The 22,975-nt window shown below is 40.7% G+C and overlaps 2 protein-coding genes across 2 annotated transcripts; both read left to right on the top strand.

Annotated features, from left to right (window-relative positions):
- Window positions 1–954: 954 nt before the first annotated feature.
- LOC125908302 (uncharacterized) lies at window positions 955–2,064 on the top strand. The gene has a single exon (XM_049610988.1). It carries the CDS (start codon window positions 955–957, stop codon window positions 2,062–2,064), a length of 1,110 nt encoding a protein of 369 aa, XP_049466945.1.
- A 2,141-nt stretch (window positions 2,065–4,205) lies between these two features.
- On the top strand, window positions 4,206–19,727 carry LOC120951644 (uncharacterized). The gene is made up of 5 exons (XM_049610987.1): window positions 4,206–17,835; window positions 17,911–18,210; window positions 18,307–18,577; window positions 18,781–18,975; window positions 19,067–19,727. Exon 1 carries the CDS (start codon window positions 4,206–4,208, stop codon window positions 7,233–7,235), a length of 3,030 nt encoding a protein of 1,009 aa, XP_049466944.1. The 3' UTR covers window positions 7,236–17,835; window positions 17,911–18,210; window positions 18,307–18,577; window positions 18,781–18,975; window positions 19,067–19,727.
- Window positions 19,728–22,975: the final 3,248 nt, after the last annotated feature.

Raw genomic sequence — 22,975 nt, 5'->3', positions numbered from 1 at the left:
ATTGTTCGTCACTTCGTCTTCATCTGCACACACTCTTTGAGGAATGAAATTCTGGGTTGATTGTTCCTCCATTTTGTTTTTCGGTACACTTTGCTCGTACAACATGCGTAGTTGTGGTAAAGTTGCTTTCGGAGGCACTTCGATGTTAGCAACTTCCAAAGCACAAAGAAGTTCCTCTTTTGTAAGCATTTTTCGGCACAAACGGTTTATCCCACTTCTGAATTGTAATCTTTCTTAATTTCGGAAGAATTAACTGAAGGCTGAAGAATTGCGTGTTTTCTGTTTTAGCGCTCAATCACGAATGACATCTCTATTTGACAGTATTGCCTGAGATACTTAAACCTAGGTGTGATCGCACAAACAAGATGTACATATAGAAAAGGTGTATGTGTAAGGATGTCAAGGTGTATGTGTGAGGTATATACAAATTCGAATTTCTAATTTCTACAGTTTGTAGAATATTATTTTATTCAATAACTATAGGTTTGGCAACTTTTCATGGGCAAACATGAATTTCGAAAATACCACTAAACACTACAGAGTTGCACAAAAAACTGGTTGCCCACTTGACTAACGCTGCAAATGTTCGCCGTACGTTTGAAAAGCTGTCACATTTATGCGCACGGTTAAGCCGCCCGCCGGTTAATCCGCCCCCGGATAATCGACGTTCTACTGTAAATAGAGGGCGAAAAGGCTTTTTCCCTCTCTTCATCACCAGCAATTTCTTACAACGGCTTCGGTAATTATTAGCAGCAAAAACCAAAGAAAGAAAAGGAAACTTTATCCGAAAACTATTCGCGACGAAACATTGGTGCCGTGACCAGGATTGTGCCGATAGCCTGAATATTCGCAATTTTTTTGATAAAGTGCTAAACACCTTTGCCTTTCACTGCCCGACCGTTACACTGCACTTTACACTACACTCGCGTACACGATAATCGCAGTTTTAGTAAGATGTCAGCTCAACCGCTTATTTTGTCGTCGAGACGAACGATTTTGATTGCCATTTTGGCCCGTTACGAAGAGTTTCTTCAAAACTACCAGCCCGATAGGGATTCTATCGAGGTGGAAACTCGTATGGCCAAATTTGACCAAATATGCAAGGATTGGGGGAGCCTTCAACAGCAGCTGGAGGACAGTGCAACCACTGCTGAAGAGATGACACACAATGCCGCCCTTAGGGAGGATTTTGAACGGCGCTTGATTCGCGTTCAATCGGCATTGAAAGCGAAATATAGAGAAATTCCGCGCAGCGAAGTGTCGCAGCAAGGAGCCGGTAGGAACCCGCTACAAGGCATAAAACTGCCCACCATCGCTCTGCCGGAGTTTGACGGCGATTATATGCAATGGCTGACCTTTAGGGATACCTTTGAGTGTTTGATTCACGATAATGTTGATTTGCCGCCAATACAAAAATTCCATTATCTACGCGCAGCCCTAAAAGGTGAAGCAGCGCAAGTGATCGAGGCCATTACAATAAGCGCCTCCAGCTATGAATTAGCTTGGAAAACACTCGCTGAGCGATATTCGAATGAATATCTGCTGAAAAAACGCCACTTGCAAGCGATGTTCGGCATCACACCAGCAAAGAGGGAAAGTGCGACAACCCTGCACCAGTTAGTGGACGAGTTCGAGCGTCACAAAAAAACCCTAAATCACTTGGGAGAGAAAACTGACGGCTGGAGCAGCATATTAGAGCATTTACTTTGCACAAAATTGCCCTCTAACACATTGCGCGATTGGGAAGAATTTGCTTCGACCAATGACAATCCGAGCTACGATTCGTTGATTGCCTTTTTGCACCGCCGTATGCGCGTACTCGAGACGCTATTAGTAAACAAACCCGAACCATCACCTATAGAAACACCGATACCACCAAGACGCACCATTTTTCCGCGCACTGCTAGTTTTGCTACCACTGACCGCGATGTTAATAAATGCCCGTTGTGCAATATGCCGCACACACCGCCCAAACAGACCGACTTCACGGAAAAGCTTGGCCTGTCTAAAACTACCGCTTTGAGACGCTTCGAGCTGCTGGAGAGGAGGCTAGAACGCAACTAAAGGAACTCTGTTCTTTGAAATACTTTGGAAGTTTTTTTTTATTTTTAACAAGTTTCTCTTTTATGCGACCGTTCTCGTCAATGGTTGATTTGCGACTAACTTGTAATGAAACGATCGTTCCTAAATCTATTAAAGACTACTTCGATTACACGCGGCTACTTCGTTTACACCCCCTCTCGATCGTTCATCCCAAGTTTCTTCCTCAAGACTTTCAATCAACCAGCTTCTAATGCCTTATTGGTATGTAGCTTCGGAAGGGTTCGAATCAATGTCATTACTTTCAATCCAACATCCTGTAACAAGCCCAAGAATTGCCTCAACAAACCAGGAGGAGCTTCAGGCAGTTTTCCATGAAGAAATGCTACTTTAAAATCAGGCCTTGATGTTAACGATTCACCTTTGATAGCTTTCTTCCTAATTTCACAATTATAATGACTTACGTTTGCGCTGAGTTTTGAAGTTATCGGTTCTTCCCTTTCGCCATTTTCTTTTTCACGTATTCCTTTATCGCTTAATATTTCAAAATATTCCTCATTATTCTCTTCAATATCGACTAACTTTTGATGCACTTGCAAACCGTTGGCAGCATTATCTTTTCCGACCATTTCCCCCTCTTGCTGAAAACGGTCATTGTCCCGCTGTTCATGAAAAGGGAATTTTACATCTCGATTTTCAGAACCACAAGTGTCGTTATCCAATGAGATAAAGGCCAATTCTTGATTTTTTTTATATGGTTCTCGGCATGCGTCGCAAAAATGTGTTGATTTTCGATCGCGACCGTCTACCATACAGTTTTGCATCACCATGCCTGTAGCTTGAAATCGAAAATATTCATTACGAGGCTTTAGTGTACTCACCGCTGTCATACACATATTTGCAGATCGTCTCGTTTCTAACTGCAACTCTAGCTCAAAGATTTTGTTTCATATGAGCAACGCCAATTACATCCTTCTCTAGCTTCATTAGGGCTTTTTCAAAGCCATCTTCACGAGTGAAAAGCACATCGATTCCAGCATGCGTCATTTTCTTTACTGAAACTAAGTTACTTCTCAACTCAGGTAAATAAATAACATTCTTCATTTCTAAAATAACGCCTTCTTTCGTTTTTCCACGCACGGTACCTTCGTATTCTCCGACTAAAGTTACACCGTCTTTGGCAACATCAACGATAAACGGTTCTTTCAATTTTCGAATGTTTTGAAGGTATTTGATGTTGTTGATGAAGTGGTCACTGCATCCGGAATCGATTACAAATGAATGTATTGCTTGCTCTTTTTCTTCCACTTCACACTGAGGTTTCACCATGAAACTCACAGTTTTGCCTGCCACAACAGAGTTAGCATTTCTGTTTTCCATCTTGGATCGGCAATCCTTTTGCATGTGGCCTAATTTTCCACACCGGTAACATCTTCCTTTGAATTTCTTCATCTGATTACTTCCACCGATAAAAGCGGTTGAATTTTCTTCGACATAGTAGTCCACCCTGTCGACTCGCTTAGACTCTTCTCCTAGTAACCGATGTTTCACCATTTCTAATGAGAGGTCTTTATCTTGGATATTTTCAAGGGCTGTCACAAGAGGATCGTAGCTATCCGGCAACGTTAAAAAAAGTTGCGATACCAAATCGTTCTCTTGCATTTTCGCACCTGCATTTTTCAACTGTCGCACTAGCTCGTCGAATTCGGCAAAATGACTTCGCATAGAACACCCTTCCTTCATGCGTAACGTGGCCAGTCGTTTGCGCAAGATCGTCTGGCTTGCCCCCGACTTCTTCGCAAAAGTGTCTTCAAGGGCTTTCCACATTTCCTTGGCTGTTCCCTTTTCTTCGACTATGGCTAGACAATCGTCTCCAACAAATCCAACCAGCAAGGATTTTGCCTTCCGGTCCATTCGCAAAAACTTGTTCCGCGGTTCTCCGACCGCCTCAGGCACGTCTTCTTCGAGCGCCTCCCAAACTTCCGAAGCTTCCAAGAACAAACGAACTCGAAAACGCCATTTTCCGTAGTTCGTTCCATTCAGCTGGGGAATGCCAGCACCTTCCTTTACAGAGGAGCCCATAACCTAAAGGAACTCTGTTCTTTGAAATACTTTGGAAGTTTTTTATTTTAACAAGTTTCTCTTTTATGCGACCGTTCTCGTCAATGGTTGATTTGCGACTAACTTGTAATGAAACGATCGTTCCTAAATCTATTAAAGACTACTTCGATTACACGCGGCTACTTCGTTTACAGCAACCCACAGCTCAAGACTATCATGCCTTCATGAAGGAGTATTTGGAGCTGGGGCACATGTCGCTCATGAACAAAGATAGTGGGGATGAACGGGCGTACTACCTACCGCACCATCCCGTATTTAAAGCCTCCAGTACCACCACGAAAGTAAGGGTCGTGTTCGACGGATCTGCAAAAACAAGCACCGGTTATTCCTTGAATGACATTCTATGTGTTGGTCCAATCGTGCAGGACGAGCTGCTTGATATTGTGTTGCGATTCCGCACCTACCAAATAGCACTTGTGGGAGATATAGCTAAAATGTACCGACAAATATTGCTTCATTCTGATGATCGTCGATTGGTGCGCATATTCTTTCGATTTTCGCCGCAAGCTCCGATCCAAGTATATGAGCTCAACACCGTTACATACGGACTAGCACCTTCCTCGTTTCTGGCTACACGCACACTTATCCAACTAGCAGATGATGAAGGGACTGAGTATGCGCTTGCACCTGCAGCCCTGAAACGAAACTTTTACGTGGACGACTTCATTGGTGGTGCCAATAACGTTCGCGAAGCTGTTCAGCTGCGTAAGGAGTTATCAGCGCTACTTGCCAAAGGTGGGTTTGAGTTGCGCAAGTGGACATCAAACAATCTGAGCGTGCTCTCCGGCTTAAGCACCGAGTATATCGGCACACACTCATCGCTGCATTTTATACCCAACGAGACGGTCAAGGCACTCGGCATCTGGTGGAAGCCTGAATCGGATGAGCTGTGTTTTGAATCCAACACTGAGGCTGATGAAGCCACGTCGACCAAGCGATCTATTTTGTCGAGCGTTGCCAAAATGTACGATCCGCTCGGATTGATAGCATCGGTGATCGTGCGTGCTAAGATGCTGATGCAGGAGCTATGGCTACTCAAATCCGACTGGGATGAACCTGTTCCTTATCAAATCTGTAAAAAATGGAAGGCGATTCAGAGCGACTGGAAAACGTTATCCGAGTACAGGACTAACCGTTACGCTCTCTTACCAGATGCAACAGTAGAATTTCACACATTTACCGATGCTTCTGAGGCCGCCTACGGAGTATGTGTCTACGCTCGTTGTGAAAACGTGGCGGGAGAAGTCCGCATCAGCCTATTAGCTTCGAAGTCTCGAGTGGCACCACTGAAGCGCGTCACGTTGCCGAGGCTTGAACTTAGCGCAGCTGTCCTGGGCGCCCATCTGCATCATCGCGTCAAGGAGGCAATGCAGATCGTGTGCGCCGAATCGTTTTTCTGGTCCGACTCAACAGTGACGCTAAAATGGATTGCGTCACCTCCCAACTCCTGGAAGACGTTCGTGGCAAATCGAGTAGCTGAGGTGCAACACTACTCTCATCCAAGGCAATGGAGGCACGTTCCTGGCACATCCAATCCTGCTGACTTGGTTTCCCGAGGCATGTCGGCAGCACACTTCACGCAGAATCAGCTTTGGAATAACGGTCCAGATTGGCTTGTGCAACCTTCGTCCCATTGGCCCAGCTCAGATCCAGAACCAAGCGATGAGGCGGACCTAGAAACATGCCAGGTGAGTGCCGCTTTAGTTTGTACACAAACTCATCCATGGTTTGGTATTTCTTCATCCTTCACCAGAATGGTACGCATCATTGCATACTGCATACGGTTTGTGCGCAACACCAAGCAGAAGGCACGATCACAGCGACCGATACCGCACACCAATGCATCCAAGACGATCACGCCCAAGTACGTGGATGCTGCAAAAACTGTGCTTTGCAGACTAGCCCAGCAAGATGCATTTTCCGCGGAAATCAAGCAGCTAAAAAAGGGAGAAGCATTGATGAAACAATCACCTTTACGAAAACTTACCCCATTCCTGGATACAGAAGAAGTAATACGGGTGGGAGGACGATTGAACTTGTCGCAACTACCGTATCAGTCCAACCATCCAGCTGTTCTACCGAAGAACCACAAATTCACCCGTCTACTTGCGGAAGATTATCATGAAGAGATGAAACATGCTAGTGGAAGGCTATTGCTATCCCGCATTAGAGAACTGTATTGGCCACTGGACGGACGTCGCTTGGTAAAAAGCATTGCAAGAAACTGCTTCCGCTGTATTCGGCAAGATCCCGCACTCGCCCGGCAGCCGGTTGACCAGCTTCCACCATCCCGCATCACACCGAGCCGACCTTTTTCTGTAACCGGAGTGGATTACGCCGGTCCATTCTACTTGAAGCCAGCGCACCGGAAGGCAGCAGCTACTAAGAGCTATCTGTGCGTTTTCGTGTGTTTCGCTACGAAAGCTGTGCATTTGGAACTCGTAGGAGACCTCACAACGGCGGGATTCTTAGCAGCGCTACGCCGATTCACATCACGACGCGGATTGCCAGCCCACATCCATTCTGATAATGGGAAAAACTTCGAAGGCGCAGAACGTGAACTGAAGGAGCTTTTTGAGCTGTTCAACGACGAACAACACCGCAACACCGTGGCTACTAGATGCGCTGACCGGGGAATCACTTGGCATTTCAACCCACCAAAGGCTCCACACTTCGGCGGATTATGGGAAGCAGCAGTAAAGACGGCGAAGCGACACCTCTATCGTCACCTGGGCAATACGCGGCTGTCGTACGAAGGCTACTGCACTGTGCTCCACCAAAACGAAGCAGCGATGAATTCCCGTCCGCTGTTGCCTTTGTCCGACGATCCCAACGAGCTAGCTGCACTCACACCGGCACACTTCCTTATTGGCACATCGATGTTCGCCGTGCCTGAACCGGACTACACCCAGCTGAAATCCTGCACGCTAGATGATCTTCAGAAGTGGCAGTTTTTGGTTCAGCGTTTTTGGAAGCATTGGGCCACTGAGTATCTACAAGAAATGCAGAAATGTTATGCAAGTGGTGGCAGCAACAACAGCAACACCCGGCAGGCAATTGACGTTTCATACTAGGGCGAGGGGCGTTGAAACGCATGGAAGAGCAGCAAGAAACACGGACGAGCGCTGATGAACTGCAACTGTGTGCGTGTAACAGCACCAAACGGCATGTGACGACGTACAGTGTGTGGATGTGTGTGTGTAATTTTAGGCAGCGAAGATGGATCGAGGTTATGTTTACAAAGTGAAAAAGTTTGATGCAGAAGCGTCTTTGTGATAAACATGTATTTTAGTTGCATAATTTCAGTGTTAAAGTTTGTAATGTGAACTTAAAAGTAATGACCAATGGTGCTATTCACTTGTGTGCTGTTGGCGAATATTGAAGCGTTGAAATATTGAAGCGTCCTATGTTAGTTTGTTGTGCTTAGTGTGAAGCAAAAATGTGTGCTAAAGTGTTATAAATTAGAAATATGTATGCGTATCCGTCTAATGTTCGGTTAAATCTATCTAATTTTCCATATTTTTGGGTGTCCTTATCGTTTACCAGGAGAAAACGATAGATGGAGGTTAGATACGTGCAGCTATTTGCCTCCGCAGGAAGGTATGTTAATTAAAGTTGTTGTATTTGTAATTTTTCATTACGCTGCAATTAAATAACTAATCGGATAAAATTTGCCGTTTAACATTATGAATAATCGATGTTATCAGTGTCCTTCAGAAGTGTTCCAAGCTGTCCGAAGACACACAAATCCGCAATCCACAATCCAAGCACACAAATCCGATTCACCTCGTATGCACCCAGCGGATTTCATGCGAAGGATATTGAAAAGCCATCAAAGAAGTGGGCATGATGGTAAGGAAACTTTAATTATTTTTACTTTTAGATTTCTTATCCTTATTTTTGTTTACAACCTTGGATCGTCGGTGCGGGCCTTATGGGAACTGCGCGGTCAGAGCAACAACCGGATGAGCATTTCGTTTCAGGTGGAAATTATATCAAGTTTGGGAATTGAAGAGAGTTACGGCACACTGTGAACATCGTTGTAAACAATCGATGGTAACATTTATATATAGCTTATGAATGCATGTGTTTATCTAATTATTCATTAATTCGTTTATTTATTAATTTGAGCATTAGCGCTCCATCGACATTTTTTTTTTGTTCTTTTTAGAAAATTGCTCTAACGGAACAGCTTATCCCGGCCTTTCTCGGGTTTAGTTGCTGTTGCTTCACCGCGACGATTGACACCAGAGTTTGCTATGGTCGTATTGTCGTCGTGTAATCGTGTTATCGCTGTTAACACACTTTGTTTATATCTATTAAGATGCAACAGCATTATTTATTTTCCGGAATATGGCTAGCGTTGTTCCTCCTTATAAGACGAAGACGTTTGAAATTAGCACCTGTGTCAATCGTCAAACGGTTGGCAATAAAGTACAATAAATGATAGGAGCAAAAACGCGATGGCTGTTAGTGATTTGCGAAATGAAACCAACAGCCATTTTACATTTTTTATCTTAAACAAGTCCTATATTAACCCCTGAAAGCTACCAAAGCTACAATTTTTCATTTCATTTGTATAATTAGAGAAGAATAGATAAAAGGTGTAATATAGTGTAGCGACCTTAGCCGCAACAAGTTCTCTACACAACCGGCTACGTGTAGATGGAGCTGAAGGCGGCATCGGCGGCATGTTCGGGCGGCTGACACTCAGCGAGAACATTTTATGAGAAGAGAGTGAGAAGCAATCGAGACGAGCGAAGCGATGGCGAAAAAAGGCCATTCTGGTGTCGGTGATCGCGGGATACGGTGTTAAGTAGCGGGATTATAAAAATAAATTAAATTAGTTATAGTCAAATAAATGAAAAGTTAGTTTTATTTAGTAGTTAGAAAATGTTTTTATCGGTCATTTAGTGCTAGTTGTTTCATCTGGTGACAGCGGTAAAGCGCATACTTAGTAGCGCAAATAACGCTAATTCTGGCTGGTGTATGAATCAGGTATAGTGGTGAAGGAAAAAAAAAATTTTTTGGGTAAGTGGTGAAGGGAAAATCGTAGCTTGTTAGTGATTAAGTGATAATTAGTGAAATAAGTGTAAATTTTCATTTTTTTTTCTCAACAAGTTTCCTTAAAAGTATCAACTTAGTAATAATAAGCAGTAAGGGGTAGTTGGTACAGTAGTTTAAGTATCATTTTTTATTAATCCTTCATTCTTTACGCTTACGTAGAGGGTAATGAACCCAAGGGTGTTGGCACTTAGGAACAGATCTGTTCAGGTTCATTCAAAAAGTGTAAATAATATTAATCCATCATTACCGCAACTAAACTCCACGGCAAATAGTGAAAGTTGTCTAAACACACAATATAATTACCAAAAACGCCTCCAAGTTCTCAAAGGAGAATTATTAAATCAAAGCCTTGAAATCGATAGAGCGTTGAACGCGTCATTTTCAAAAATGGCTTACGAATTCCCAACGGAAAAGGCAATGCTATGCATTCCTGAATATCACGGAGCTGCAAAGGAATTAGATGGATTTTTATTTCAAGTGGAATATTTTGCGAATCAGATACCAAGAGGCGAATCGGAAGAGGATTTAATTAGAACGGTTATGTTCAAATTAAAAGGAAATGCTGCTGGATTTTTCAGTCGCATATTAGATGATACGTGGGCGAATGTTAAATTAAATTTAATAAAGCTTTTTGGAGAAAAAATGAGTGTAGAAGCCATTTTCCAACAAGTGGAAACTTTGCAGCAAGGAGTCAATGAACCTTTCACTCAATATAAAGAAAGGGTGGCAAGGTTAAAACAAAATATAATGAACATCGATACGAAAAACAGTGAAGATTCTTACGCACAAAAAAATTTAAAAATTCACTTTTTAGCCGGATTAAGAAACCCAGAATTGCAAACTTTAGCCAGAACCAATAAACACTTGGAATTTGATGACTTGTTGGAATACCTGGAAGATGAAGTTGTTCAAATCGAACATATTCGGAAAATTGAGGCTAGACTAAATCGCTCGCAAACACCGGTACCAAATAATGAATATGATGAGACCTACAATGCGAGTCAAAACAATAGTTTTAATAATCGTTCAATGGGCCACAACACAACGTATGGAGGAAACCAGCCCTATACACTAATGAATAATAGTAGTGCCTCACGCTGCGATCATAACAACACTAACAATTTAGATACCTGTGATTTTGGTCAACCACAACATAATAGCACTACACATAACCAAAATAACACTAACTTCAATTATGATGGTCAACCACAACATAATAGCACTACACATAACCAAAATAACACTTACTTCAACAGTAGTTTAGCTCAGCCAAATAGATATTTTGCATCTTATAAAAATAATTATACACAACATCCACGAAAACACTATTACCAAAATAGAAATCAGTACACACAACCACCACAACACCATTATGAAAACACCTGTCCACCATCATCACAAAACTACTATGCACATAAATTTTCACAAGGGCCTTCTCAATATACTTACCAAAAGCAAGCATATCAAAACATGCATACAAAAAACTGATACAAGGAACACTAGTTGATTTTAACACTAAAACTAGTGTTCCCTTAAAACAAAATAACATGTTTTCTGTTGGTTTACAAACAGAGACGTGTAAGGAGACGAAGCAAACACTACACAGTACTCCCATAGATGAATGTGAACCGCTTAATATTGAATGCACTAGAGACGGTAGGTTAATGGCTAAAATTTTGTCGCAAAATGTAAATAAGAAAATGGTGAATTTTTTAATTGATTCGGGAGCCTGTTTCAACGCCTTGAGTTTGGATATAGCAAAAGAGCTAGGTTTAGATTTTATGAATCACAATGATAAAGTAACTTTATCAAGTTTCGATGGATCCTTATCAAATACTGAAGGGTCCATGTTTTTAAAACTACATATTGGCAATTTTGTATACCCTATAAAATTTTATATACTAGAAAAACTTAGCGTTCCAGCTATAATTGGAGCAGATTTTTTAAAAAAATATACAATGTGCATCGGATCGAATTTTCAAATAATTTATCTGAAGAAGCCATTAAATACTGAACCATTAAATACCGCAGACGAGAATATAAAAAAAAAATATGGAAGAATTAGAGCAAATAGACGGTACCCTTTTTGAAAACAGTGATAACACTCAAAAAGGAAATTTCGAATTGCTCCCACACATAGAGAAGCAACTCGCAGATTGCGACGTAGTTAAAACGAGCAAAGATAGGGAATTAGTAGGTTCAGAAAGGTATAAGGAATTGATGGATAAAATCAATTTAAATCATTTAAATAATGCAACAAAAATCAGCACAAACAAAATTATTGCTGACTTCAGTGATATATTCTACCTCCCGGGAGATAAATTAACATACACTCAAGCAGCGACACATGAAATCGAAACTAGTTCCAATATCCCGATATTTAAAAGGCAATACAGGTTCCCAACAGCATTAAACATGATCATGGAAGAACAAATAGAAGAAATGTTAAAGCAGCATATAATCAGGCCTAGCAAAAGCCCGTGGAATGCGCCGGTAATGTGCATACCAAAAAAATCCGAAAACGATCAAAAAAAATATCGGATTGTCGTTGATTTCCGTGCGCTAAATATTATCACTAAACCATTCATATATCCGATTCCTAGAATTGATGATATAATGGACAATATTGGTAACAGCAAAATATTTTCAACAATTGACTTAAAGTCAGGGTTTTTTCAAATACCTATAGCGCCAAAAGATGCTGAAAAAACCGCCTTTTCAACATCTAAGGGGCATTATGAATTCTTAAGGATGCCAATGGGGCTCAAAAATAGCCCGGCTACGTTTCAAAAACTTATGAACACGGTGCTCTACACAATTCAACCCATTAAAGCCTTTGTCTATTTAGATGACATCGTTGTATTTGGGGATACAGTAGAGGAGCATATCAATACTTTAGCTAAAGTATTAGAAGCATTGAAATGCCATAATTTAAAAATTGAACCGGTAAAATGTAAACTGCTTCACACAGAGATTACTTATTTAGGTCACACAATCAATGAAAAAGGCATCAAACCAACACAATTAAATGTAAAGGCAATTTTAAATATGCAAACGCCAAAAAATCTTAAAGAAGTACGTTCATTTTTAGGAACTATTAATTTTTATGGAAAATTCATCCCGAACGTCTCTGATATACGTAAACCATTACATGAATTATTGAAGAAAAATGTGAAATTTATATGGAACGAAAGATGTGATGAGGCATTTACAAAATTAAAAAGTTTGCTTATTTCTGAGCCTTTGTTAGTACGTCCTGATTTTGGAGATGTTTTTGTTATAACTACTGATGCCAGCGATTATGCTCTAGGAGCAGTATTAACAAATGAAAAAACAATAGAACGCCCAATTGCATATGCCAGTCGTACTCTGGTAGGAGCAGAAAAGCGGTATCACCCGATTGAAAAGGAGCTTCTAGCTATTGTTTGGGCAGTTGACCATTTTAAACATTATATTTATGGTCAAAAATTTATTATTTATTCCGACCACAGGCCATTAGTATCCATTTGGCGTCTCAAGGAAAATTCTCCAGTTTTGTCTAGACTGAGATTGAGACTGCAAGGGTTGGAGTGTGAAATTCGGTATAAGAAAGGTAAAGAGAATATAGTTGCCGATTTCCTATCACGGCTTCCCGAGGTTAAAGAGAACGAACATGATGAGGAAGTAAATAATACAGTTGCAGTGGTAACACGCGGGCAAACGAAAAAAAAAGTAGTTCTCGAACTTAACAATGATAACGGGGAAGAGAGAATAGAAGCAAGTAAGAGTACTACTTTACAAGATGATCACTGGGAAAACTTAATGAAAATTGATTTGGAAAAGGAAACAAGCGAAAAAGAAGCTAAGAGAAAAGAGCAATTAGAAAAAGTTAAACAAACTGTCGTAACCAAATTCCAGAACTACAACCCATTTTCTGATAAGATTGAAATTGAGAGAAGCGAAATAAATACTGTGCTTCATGAATTTCATGATGCCCCATTGGGAGGACATGTGGGAGTGAGACGGATGAAGAAGAGGATCAAGGAGTTGTTTTTCTGGAAGGGAATGGACAGAGACATTGAGGGACACGTTAAAGGTTGCAAGTCGTGTCAATTGAATAAAATTGGCCGGTTCAATAAAATTCCCATGCAGATAACAACAACGTCAAAACAGGCATTTGAAAAAATGTTCATGGATATTGTTGTTCTGCCGGAATCAGAGAGAGGGAACAAGTATGGATTAGTCATTCAAGACGATCTTAGTAGATATTTAATAGTAACAGCCCTGGAAAACCAAGAAGCAACAACGGTGGCAAAAGCGTTTGTTGAGGAGGTTATTTGCCGTTATGGAGCTCCAGTAGAGATAGTAACGGACCAAGGCACAAATTTCATGAGTCAGATTATGAAAGAAACATGCAAGATCTTAAAAATAAAAAAAATAAATACATCAGCATACCACCCACAGGCAAATTTAGTAGAAAGGGCCAACAGGGAACTCAAAATATATTTGAGACAATTTGTGGGCAAAAATTATCAACAGTGGGACAGTGTGTTGCCATATTTTGCAATGGAATACAACACAAGTATAAATTCGTCTACGGGATTTACTCCTTATGAATTAGTATTCGGGAGAAAAGCTAGACTTCCAACTTCAATTTATAAAGAAAAGAATAGGAAAAAATTATATAGTGATTTTTGCGAAGAGCTTATTACAAAACTAACAGAGATTCATTCAATAGCAAGAAATAATTTGATAAATTCAAAAGAGAAACGCAAGGAGAAATATGATAGGAATGCGATTGATTGGCAACCCATGTGGGGAGAAATGGTATTAGTTAGGAATAATCAGACGGGGGTTGGACAAAAATTGCAGGGTATCTGGAAAGGGCCTTATGAAGTGGTAGGAATACCGAGCGAGCAAACTTGCGAAATAAGGAACGGAAGAAAAATAGAAAAGGTTCATAATAATAGGTTAAAAAAGTTTAACGAGTAACATAAGGCATTCAAAAAAAAAAAATAATAATAATAACCTAGGTTAAGTTAGTCTAACAAACAACAAGTAGATTTGTAAATAGATATATATGAACACCTTATAATTAGCAAAATTTTCAATCGTAGTATCATAAATTCGCGAATAAGTTTAGTTATAGAGTTTTCATATATATCTATACATAGAAATTTTTGTAAATAGAAATAAGGATTTAAAAAAAAAAAAAAAAAAAAAAAAAAAAAAAAAAAAAAAAAAAAGCTAAAGGCGACTATAGCTAACATTCCCGTGAGCAATCGATACACATTCCCTAGCGATACACACTATAAGCGCAAACACATATCAACACTGAAGGCACCAACGAAAAGCACACGGCATAAAAGGCATGTTAAAACAACTCCTAAACTAAACAAGGCACGCGAAATGAAAGGTTGAGCTGGCGAGGTTGAGCGGATGAGGTTGAATGATTGATAGAAACCGAATTGTTCCCCCAGCGTTTGTTATAAGCGATAAGTCCCCAAGCCAGAACAGAACATCTGAAATACGAAATAGGTCAAATTAGTAAAATTTAGGGTACGATAATATTACATTCAAACCCCAAACGACACTATTTACGTATATTGCGAGTACGAGCAACTTCAGATGATTAATAGCGAGACTGCACCACGAGGGTCGTTCAGGCGGAAATGATGCGAAACCCAGAGATATCAATTGATAAGGCGATATCGATTTGCATGAAAAAACGGCACTATAAAAAATTTTCTTGCAGCACTTTCGTTAAAAAAAAAAAAAGTGTAATGATATGTAGCGACCTTAGCCGCAACAAGTTCTCTACACAACCGGCTACGTGTAGATGGAGCTGAAGGCGGCATCGGCGGCATGTTCGGGCGGCTGACACTCAGCGAGAACATTTTATGAGAAGAGAGTGAGAAGCAATCGAGACGAGCGAAGCGATGGCGAAAAAAGGCCATTCTGGTGTCGGTGATCGCGGGATACGGTGTTAAGTAGCGGGATTATAAAAATAAATTAAATTAGTTATAGTCAAATAAATGAAAAGTTAGTTTTATTTAGTAGTTAGAAAATGTTTTTATCGGTCATTTAGTGCTAGTTGTTTCAATAGTATCAATAGGACATTACAATTAATAAAAATGGAAAAGCAATGTGTTTATCAATAAATAATATGTAATATATATATATACAGCAACTATAAATAGAGCGATTTAACTAAATAAATATATGTTTATTTCTTCCTTCTATGGCAGCTTGTTTTAACATTTCCCTGTATGTTTACTCTTGCCGGTGCATGTGTCAGTTTTCTTTTTAAATATTCTTTATCATATTCTATATCTATGTCTATTCCCACGTGGTTTGTGGCGATAGACTTAAATAAGCACTGTATTTGGGTAGTTACTAAAAGCTATTTTTTCCTGACGATCCTTCCCAGCTACACCGTGCAAGAAAAGTCCCATCAAACATTAACGCTGATCATTTTGGCTGGTGTACGGCTCACAATACAAACAGATCCTCTAGCAGCCGCTATCACCGATGCAGAAGCACTGGAGGGTAATTGTTGTCTTACAACAGCGGACATCATACCACGCTGATTCTTCGGAGCATGAACTTCGACAAGCGATGCAATCGATGGTACTGCAGATCCCGCCAATGCCTGTTGTCTACCGATCTTCATGCCTGATTCCTGCGGTAGAGCATCAACAACCGGTACCACTGATGGCGCAGCAGTACTAGTTGACGGTTGCTGTCCATGTTGCTGGCCTAACGGACGGAATGGTGCAGGAACACCAGGTAATGTTGACCGATGATGATTACCATCACCGGCATTCGAGACCAGCGCTGACACTTCATCCGTTACCTTCAGCTGTTCAACAACACGGACTGGCATTCTTTGTTGACTCGCGCTGACCGGCCACTGAAACCACCGAAGGCACTACACTTGTTGTCGGAAGTTGTACAACAACACGGACCGGCAATCTGGGAGGACGGATAGCACGAGGAATTGCAACCGGAACCACCGATGGCACTGCACTTGTCGTCGGAAGTTGTCCAACAACACGGACTGGTACATCTGACTGACGAAGCTACAGTATCGGACATTAAGATAGGACCCTTTTTTTTCAATGCACCGTGCACTTGTTTTGCCACGTTACTCGTGTTTGTGTGTGTGTATGTGTGTATGTGTGTGTGTATGTGTGTGAGTGTGTGTGTATGTGTGTGTTTGTGTGTGTATGTGTGTGTGTGTGTGTGTGTGCATGTGTGTGTGTGTGTAGTAGTAGAAAGAGAGTGTGCTTTTTAATGTGTATTTGCAAGTGCGCGTGTTTGTGTCTGAAAAACATAGCTTGCCATGATGTCATATTGCGTTGAAATTATTCTTATTATGTGTGTTATCATGTGAAACATTGTGCGTTTACACTTGGATAAAAACTAAAGTTTGCATCGACAGCAGCGCTTGTTCCTCGGACGAAAACGCAGGTGTGCTGTTTCATGAATGTGAACGCGACACCGGTGCGAAATGGACACGCGCACAATAGCAATGAACTCGGCATTCCCTCACAGGTGTTTCTCCAGTGCACGCCATTGAAAGGCATGCGTGCATCTTTGCGTTGAACGTTGTGTGCGCATGGGAAACTTTGTGCGTGCATTGAGCTGGCGCGCAGTTATTCATTTCAATGGGCGTTTTGTTTCATGAGCGCGGCAGTATTCTGTTCTCGATTTTGAAGGGAAGACGCTTACTCGCGTAGTCGTTGATAGTTTTTATCCATGCGATGTTTTCGCTGCTCGACAACGATGTAATTCATCGCGTATAGAAGTAGAACGCAGGCAGAGCACGGGATCAGCCGTGTCCAAGTTTTTAACCAGCGCGTTCTTGACGGTCCAAGCAAGCAATGTTAGTAACAATGGGTCGAGGTAAACGTTGTACCGATTATCAGCGCCATATGTAAAAGCGAATGGCTGCTGCTGGCATTAAGCGCAAAAGGATCGAGTTCGTAATGGAACGATCGCGCACTTTTGTGGCAAACGCGCTTCGGACAACCGAAACGTGCTTAGACAACTGAAACGCGCTTGGACAACCGAAACGCGCAAGTCAACCGGACGTCCTCAGAAGACCACGGCGAAAGAAGACCGTAACATTGTTAATATATCGAAAACACACTGATCGCGAGGGCGGTGGTCCTGCTTATCACACCAAAAACCTAACCCAAAACACAAAAAAGCTACTTACAAATCTATCCGAAACGACCTACTTGTGAAACAAACACACACATCAATACACATTCAAACATACATCCACACACACACACACACATGCACACACACATACACACACACATACACACACATACACACACACAAAAACACAAACACATACAAACCACACATAAACTTGGCCCAACGGGTGCACGGTGCGTTAAAAACCCAATGCCCTATCTTTCTGTCCGATACTGTACTTATCACATACCCGCATTTTATGTCCCCATTCTTGGTGTTTCTATTCCTCATCCTCCGGCACCGTCTGGAGAATGTGGGAGTCACTGCTCTATAAAAACCACCGGACTACCACAAACTGGAAACAGCGGAAAACCCCGTGGGTCACCGGCCACCGTGCTAAATTGAAGCAAAGTTGAAGTAAGTCTGATAGTATCTAAAGTAATAAAAAGACAGTTTTATAAACTGGTTAACAATGTTTATTTTTCATTTCAGCTAATATGCCGTGCGTAAAAGCAAAATAAATATTTCATTTTAATGTTTATTAAGCTACACCGACATTATATTTTTCATCTAAAACGTTTTTGATGTGTTTTTTCTCATCGCGTTTAGGCGTCGTGTATGAGATCGCAACTGCTAATAATTTCGTCGTCTGAGGCGGACTGTTATGGAGGTACAAAATCTTCAGTGATGATGAATGCGTTCACGCATCTACGAGCCGGTAATTGGCGGTATCCAGATCATCGTCGTACTGTTAGCTTACCTAAGCTACCGAAATTAGCGTCAGTGTAAAATGTAAGAGAAAGACAAATTGACGATATAATTAAAATTAATGGTTTACATGGATTGCGCTACACTAACAATATTTTTCTCTTATATTTTCTATTTCAGCTGTGCTGTGAGAATTACAGTTGGCTCTCACAACCGTCCGGAAGTCGCAGTGATAATGGTAACATCAAGATCATCACCACCGCACGAAGCGCAGCATATTGACCCAAGCCCAAGCGGACAGCAACCACCTGCAGCAAACGTACGCCGAACGAATGGTCGTGGTAGCCGCGTTAGGATTGCAAGGCGATACTTGCGCTCTGAAAATGCTAGCACAGATGTTTGGGCCACAGAGGTGACGTTCCGAGATTGTAAAAACATACCGGGCCCACAGGTAGGCAGCAACCGCGCCCAAATCTATGGCATAGTATTGGGTGTTAGCTCGTCCGCTAGCACCGGTTACACTGGTACGGGTAGGAAGCGTGCAAATGAAAAAAATATGTAAAAATGTCGCCCTTATTCCTTTATACATACAAGAAACGATCACGAACGATCAGCATGAAATGCACTTGACTGATATTATTCTTCTTTCTTTAGTTTCAGATAAGCCGTTCTCATCAATGCCATACCATGTACGGTCGGCTAGTTACACTTCATCACGAAGGACAATCACATCTGGGTGATGGAATGCTGTCAAAACGATGAAGCTGGCTTAGTCCTCGATGACGACAACAAATTGTTTGAACATGTTCAATTAAACAAACATGTTGTTTTGGCTTCTCATAATTAATGGTAATGTATAGCATTCTCAACGCTTAATTTGTGTGAAACGCAAATAACTTTCTTTACTTATTTGATGTTTTATGTTTTAATTTAATTACAGGTGAATGCTGCTGCGTGATAAACGTTTTCGTGCGCTAAATAAGGTTTGTATGAAAAATAGTGTATTTTTAGAATATTTTATTTTCAATAAAGTAACGGTCAATTTGAAAATAAGCTGTGTTGATATACAACCCGAATGAAAGAAATACACGGATAAACGAATGTAAATAATACACGAAAGAACGGGAGGTCCGTTTCATCCGTACCCCCCACGCCCAATCATGTCTTCCGTTGGGCGCCTGAGCCATGCACGGTTGGGCGCCCGTTTCTCCTCCTCCGGCGCCGTCAGTTTAGCTGTCAATTGCCTGCCGGGTACCCACCACTCGTTGGCCTCTCGCGCGTATCGTTGAAATCCATCCCGGTGAAGACAAGATAGTACGCGTCGTTACGCTTAAGACGGCTAAGGGAATAATTACGCGACCGATCACGAAAATATGCGTTTTACCGCTCAGAACTGATAGCGAAAACCACGTGTAGTCTAGGAAGCAACTTTTTGTTGACATTCGTCAAGGTGGGGAGGATGTTCGAGCAGCTACGCGAATCGTGCAGATTTGAACTGCGGATCGGATCACATCCGCGCCCGTTGATGTACACATCTCTATCGATCATAAATTAATAAATAGGATGCGAAAAGGCTTTTTCCCTCTCTTCATCACCAGCAATTTCTTACAACGGCTTCGGTAATTATTAGCAGCAAAAACCAAAGAAAGAAAAGGAAACTTTATCCGAAAACTATTCGCGACGAAACAGGCCTTATTAAACGGAGGAAAATTCTGTCATTCGATTTTGGAATCTATCCTTCAAACAAAGTTTGATAGATGGATGCCAGTCGAAAAATCTAAATTCGGCATGGTCTTTTCCGATTTGCTCCCAAGTAGATTTTTTTTCTGTCAACGTCGATAGAGCGAATTGAATTTCCAATGATGTTGAACAAAAACAACAAAAATGGGAAACAACGAAGGATTCTTTCGGATAAAGCCAAGAAAATCAATAAATTAAATATTAAATGTGAAAGGTGACAGCACAATTATCTTGCCTTACCGTAGCAATAGATGATGCGCAATCTCAGATTGCGCATATATTTATCTTTCAAACGGGTCTTCTTCTTCTTCTTCTTCTTCTTCTTGCGAGAGGGGATGTATCCTTCTATGTTGTTCAAACGATTGTTTGAAACAGCGTATTCAGAGGCTTACTCTCTCTGTAAAGACTTCGACTATCTAGAGTCATATGATCAAGGTGTTATAAATGACAAGGTGAAGTTGTTCAGAGCAAAATTTCTCGACTTGACATTTCTCTTCTGGGGGCTCCGGTATAAAAATCGGGAAGGGCTGGTGCGGGGTAATGAAATTTGTATGCAGAGAGTGACAGATGTCCCCCACAATGTCGCCCAGCAAAAGCGATAAAAATCAACCTTCTAAATACATTATCCTTGGGTTTGATATATTTATCTGTCAAAAAATATATATATATCTCCGACATATAATCTTGAAAATTTATGCGCAATCTTGGTGCAATATGAAAATATATGGAAATGACGTTTATAGCTCAGGGTTGGCTACGCAAAATGACTTATGTTTTAATAAAACAAATATATGCGCAATCTGAGATTGCGCATCGTGCATTAATACGGTTAAGGTTCCAACGAATGTCACCGTTCAAAAAGACATAGTGCGAAAACGTCTCGTGCTACAAAAAGTAGCTAATTTTTTCTGGTTTTTGATACAAAGTTCCACTCCGCGATGATCAAAGTAGCTCATTTAACCCTGTCAATCAATTTTAAAACACACGAAAAAATTATATTGAACTTTGTTCAAAATTATGTTTAGCGTTTGGCATTAATCTGGCTCGTAAATAAACTGAATCATTGGATTGTTTCGCATGAAGCAGAAATATCACACGAGACAAGTAGCTCTGTTTGTAAAATTGAGCTACCTTTTGTCGCATGAGACGTTGACGCTCTATGTCTATTTGAACGGTCAGATGAGGCGATGTTTTTGTTGGGACAAAACCACAATAAAAGGGCAAATGCGCCAAGAATGCCACAATTACTGACGCGATTTGTCCTACAACAACATTTAACGTAGCAATTTATGGACGTTGATCAACATTTCAAATGGTATATAGATGCATGGTCGAAACATAATAAGACATCAAGTAAGAATAATTTTGATTCATACATTATACCGACCTCTAGCTTGCGCTGGACGCCACCAGATGCGCTAGTGAAATTAAAATTTACACTTGTGAGTGCGGAAATGTCCCTTGGCATTTAAACATTGTTTTTCACGTGTAAGAAGTTATTCCATATAAGTGAGATATTTCATTTCCATCATAATAATTTTTATTTTTTTTAGCATGATTTTCAACACTTCACTTGTCAACGAATGAAGAGATTCCACTTAAACCCTAGTGAAAAACGTTGGCAGCAAACCGTTGAAGTATTAAATATCATGCAGAAGAAATGAAAAATTATCATGATGGAAAGGAAATATCAGAATGAAGTGGAATAACATTTTGCACGCGGTGAAGAACAATGTTTAAATTTGAAAGTGAGTTGGGAGACCCTGTAAGAATAGAATAAGCATTTTAATGATCAGAATCTTTTTCTTTGAAACATAAGCTCGTTAGTAAGTGTTTTGTCTGGACATTTATTAACGCGATATGGAACAAAATGTCTTCCATCAACTTACGTAAGAATAGTCAAAACGAAGAAGGGGAAGTAAAGGGATGTGTGTGTGTGTGTGTGTGTGTGTGTGTGTGTGTGTGTGTGTGTGTGTGTGTGTGTGTGTGTGTGTGTGTGTGTGTGTGTGTGTGTGTGTGTGTGTGTGTGTGTGTTCATCCCCATCCCATTAGTGGTTGATGTTACTGCTACAGAAAGAATGTGGAAAGTATTCCAAAATGCAGGAAAGAAAAAAGAAGAATGGAATAAAGTCCACAAGATCGGTGAGAATTCGTTTAACGTAGGTAGATAGGAAAATAAATGGCTTAGCTTTGAGTTCGTATTTTCAGTGCTCGTAGGAGATTCAAGTTTAAAGGAAGAATTTGCATCCAGCGTATAGCGTGAAACGGAACGAAGAATCAGAATTTGATATTGTTTTTTTGGATGAAAGAGATCCGCCGTCTAATCCTCGATTGTACAATGTTCATCCTATCTTGAAAGCCATCGCCATCACGGGACTGCTAGCAATGTGGGTTTATTTTTTCCTCACATATATCATGGGTTTTTGTGGACAAAGGCTTCACCTGGGGCCCAAGGAGGTGGTTTGCTGGGTAAGAATCCACGTCAACACCATGCGATGTCTAAGAAGATTCCCCCTCCATGTAAAAAAAACATACACATATACAGACCAAAAGGTTTTCTACTTATGACTCAAGGATCAACGCATCCGTAATCAACGACATCGGTAGATCAAATAAATCAAAGAGCAAAGAATCGATATAGCTATCTCTATGTCACTATTTTACGATCATGGTGATTAGAGCCCTTCCCAAAATATTGAAAAAAAAAAAATCTGTTTTAAGTGGGTTTAGTTTGGCTTTAATTTTATTTATATTTTTGGTTCTGTATTAATCGTATTTTGTTTTTGAAAATATAATATACGATACGAAGATATGTTTTGTCGTAGAATGGTTGTGGAGCATTTAATCGGGTTGTTTTCATTGTTACAAGTACGCCAACAATTATAGGTTGACTTTAAGACCGCACATGCGAGGTACGCAGAATGAATGCCTTGCACTTGGATGAGATGTTTTGCAAGTAGCCAAATTATTAGAATTTTTTTATTATTCAAAATACGTCGATTGGACAGGACAATTGGAGAAGACTATCGTAGATTGTAGTAATAGAATGCTACTTTTTGTCATCAAGGAGTGTGAATTGCTGATGATGCAAATGAACGCCAAATGAATA

The sequence above is a fragment of the Anopheles coluzzii genome, chromosome 2, assembly GCF_943734685.1.
Source record: "Anopheles coluzzii chromosome 2, AcolN3, whole genome shotgun sequence".
NCBI classification, from domain to species: Eukaryota; Metazoa; Arthropoda; class Insecta; order Diptera; family Culicidae; genus Anopheles; species Anopheles coluzzii.
Note: the sequence above shows the minus strand (reverse complement) of the source record. Positions and strands in the feature narration are given on the sequence as shown.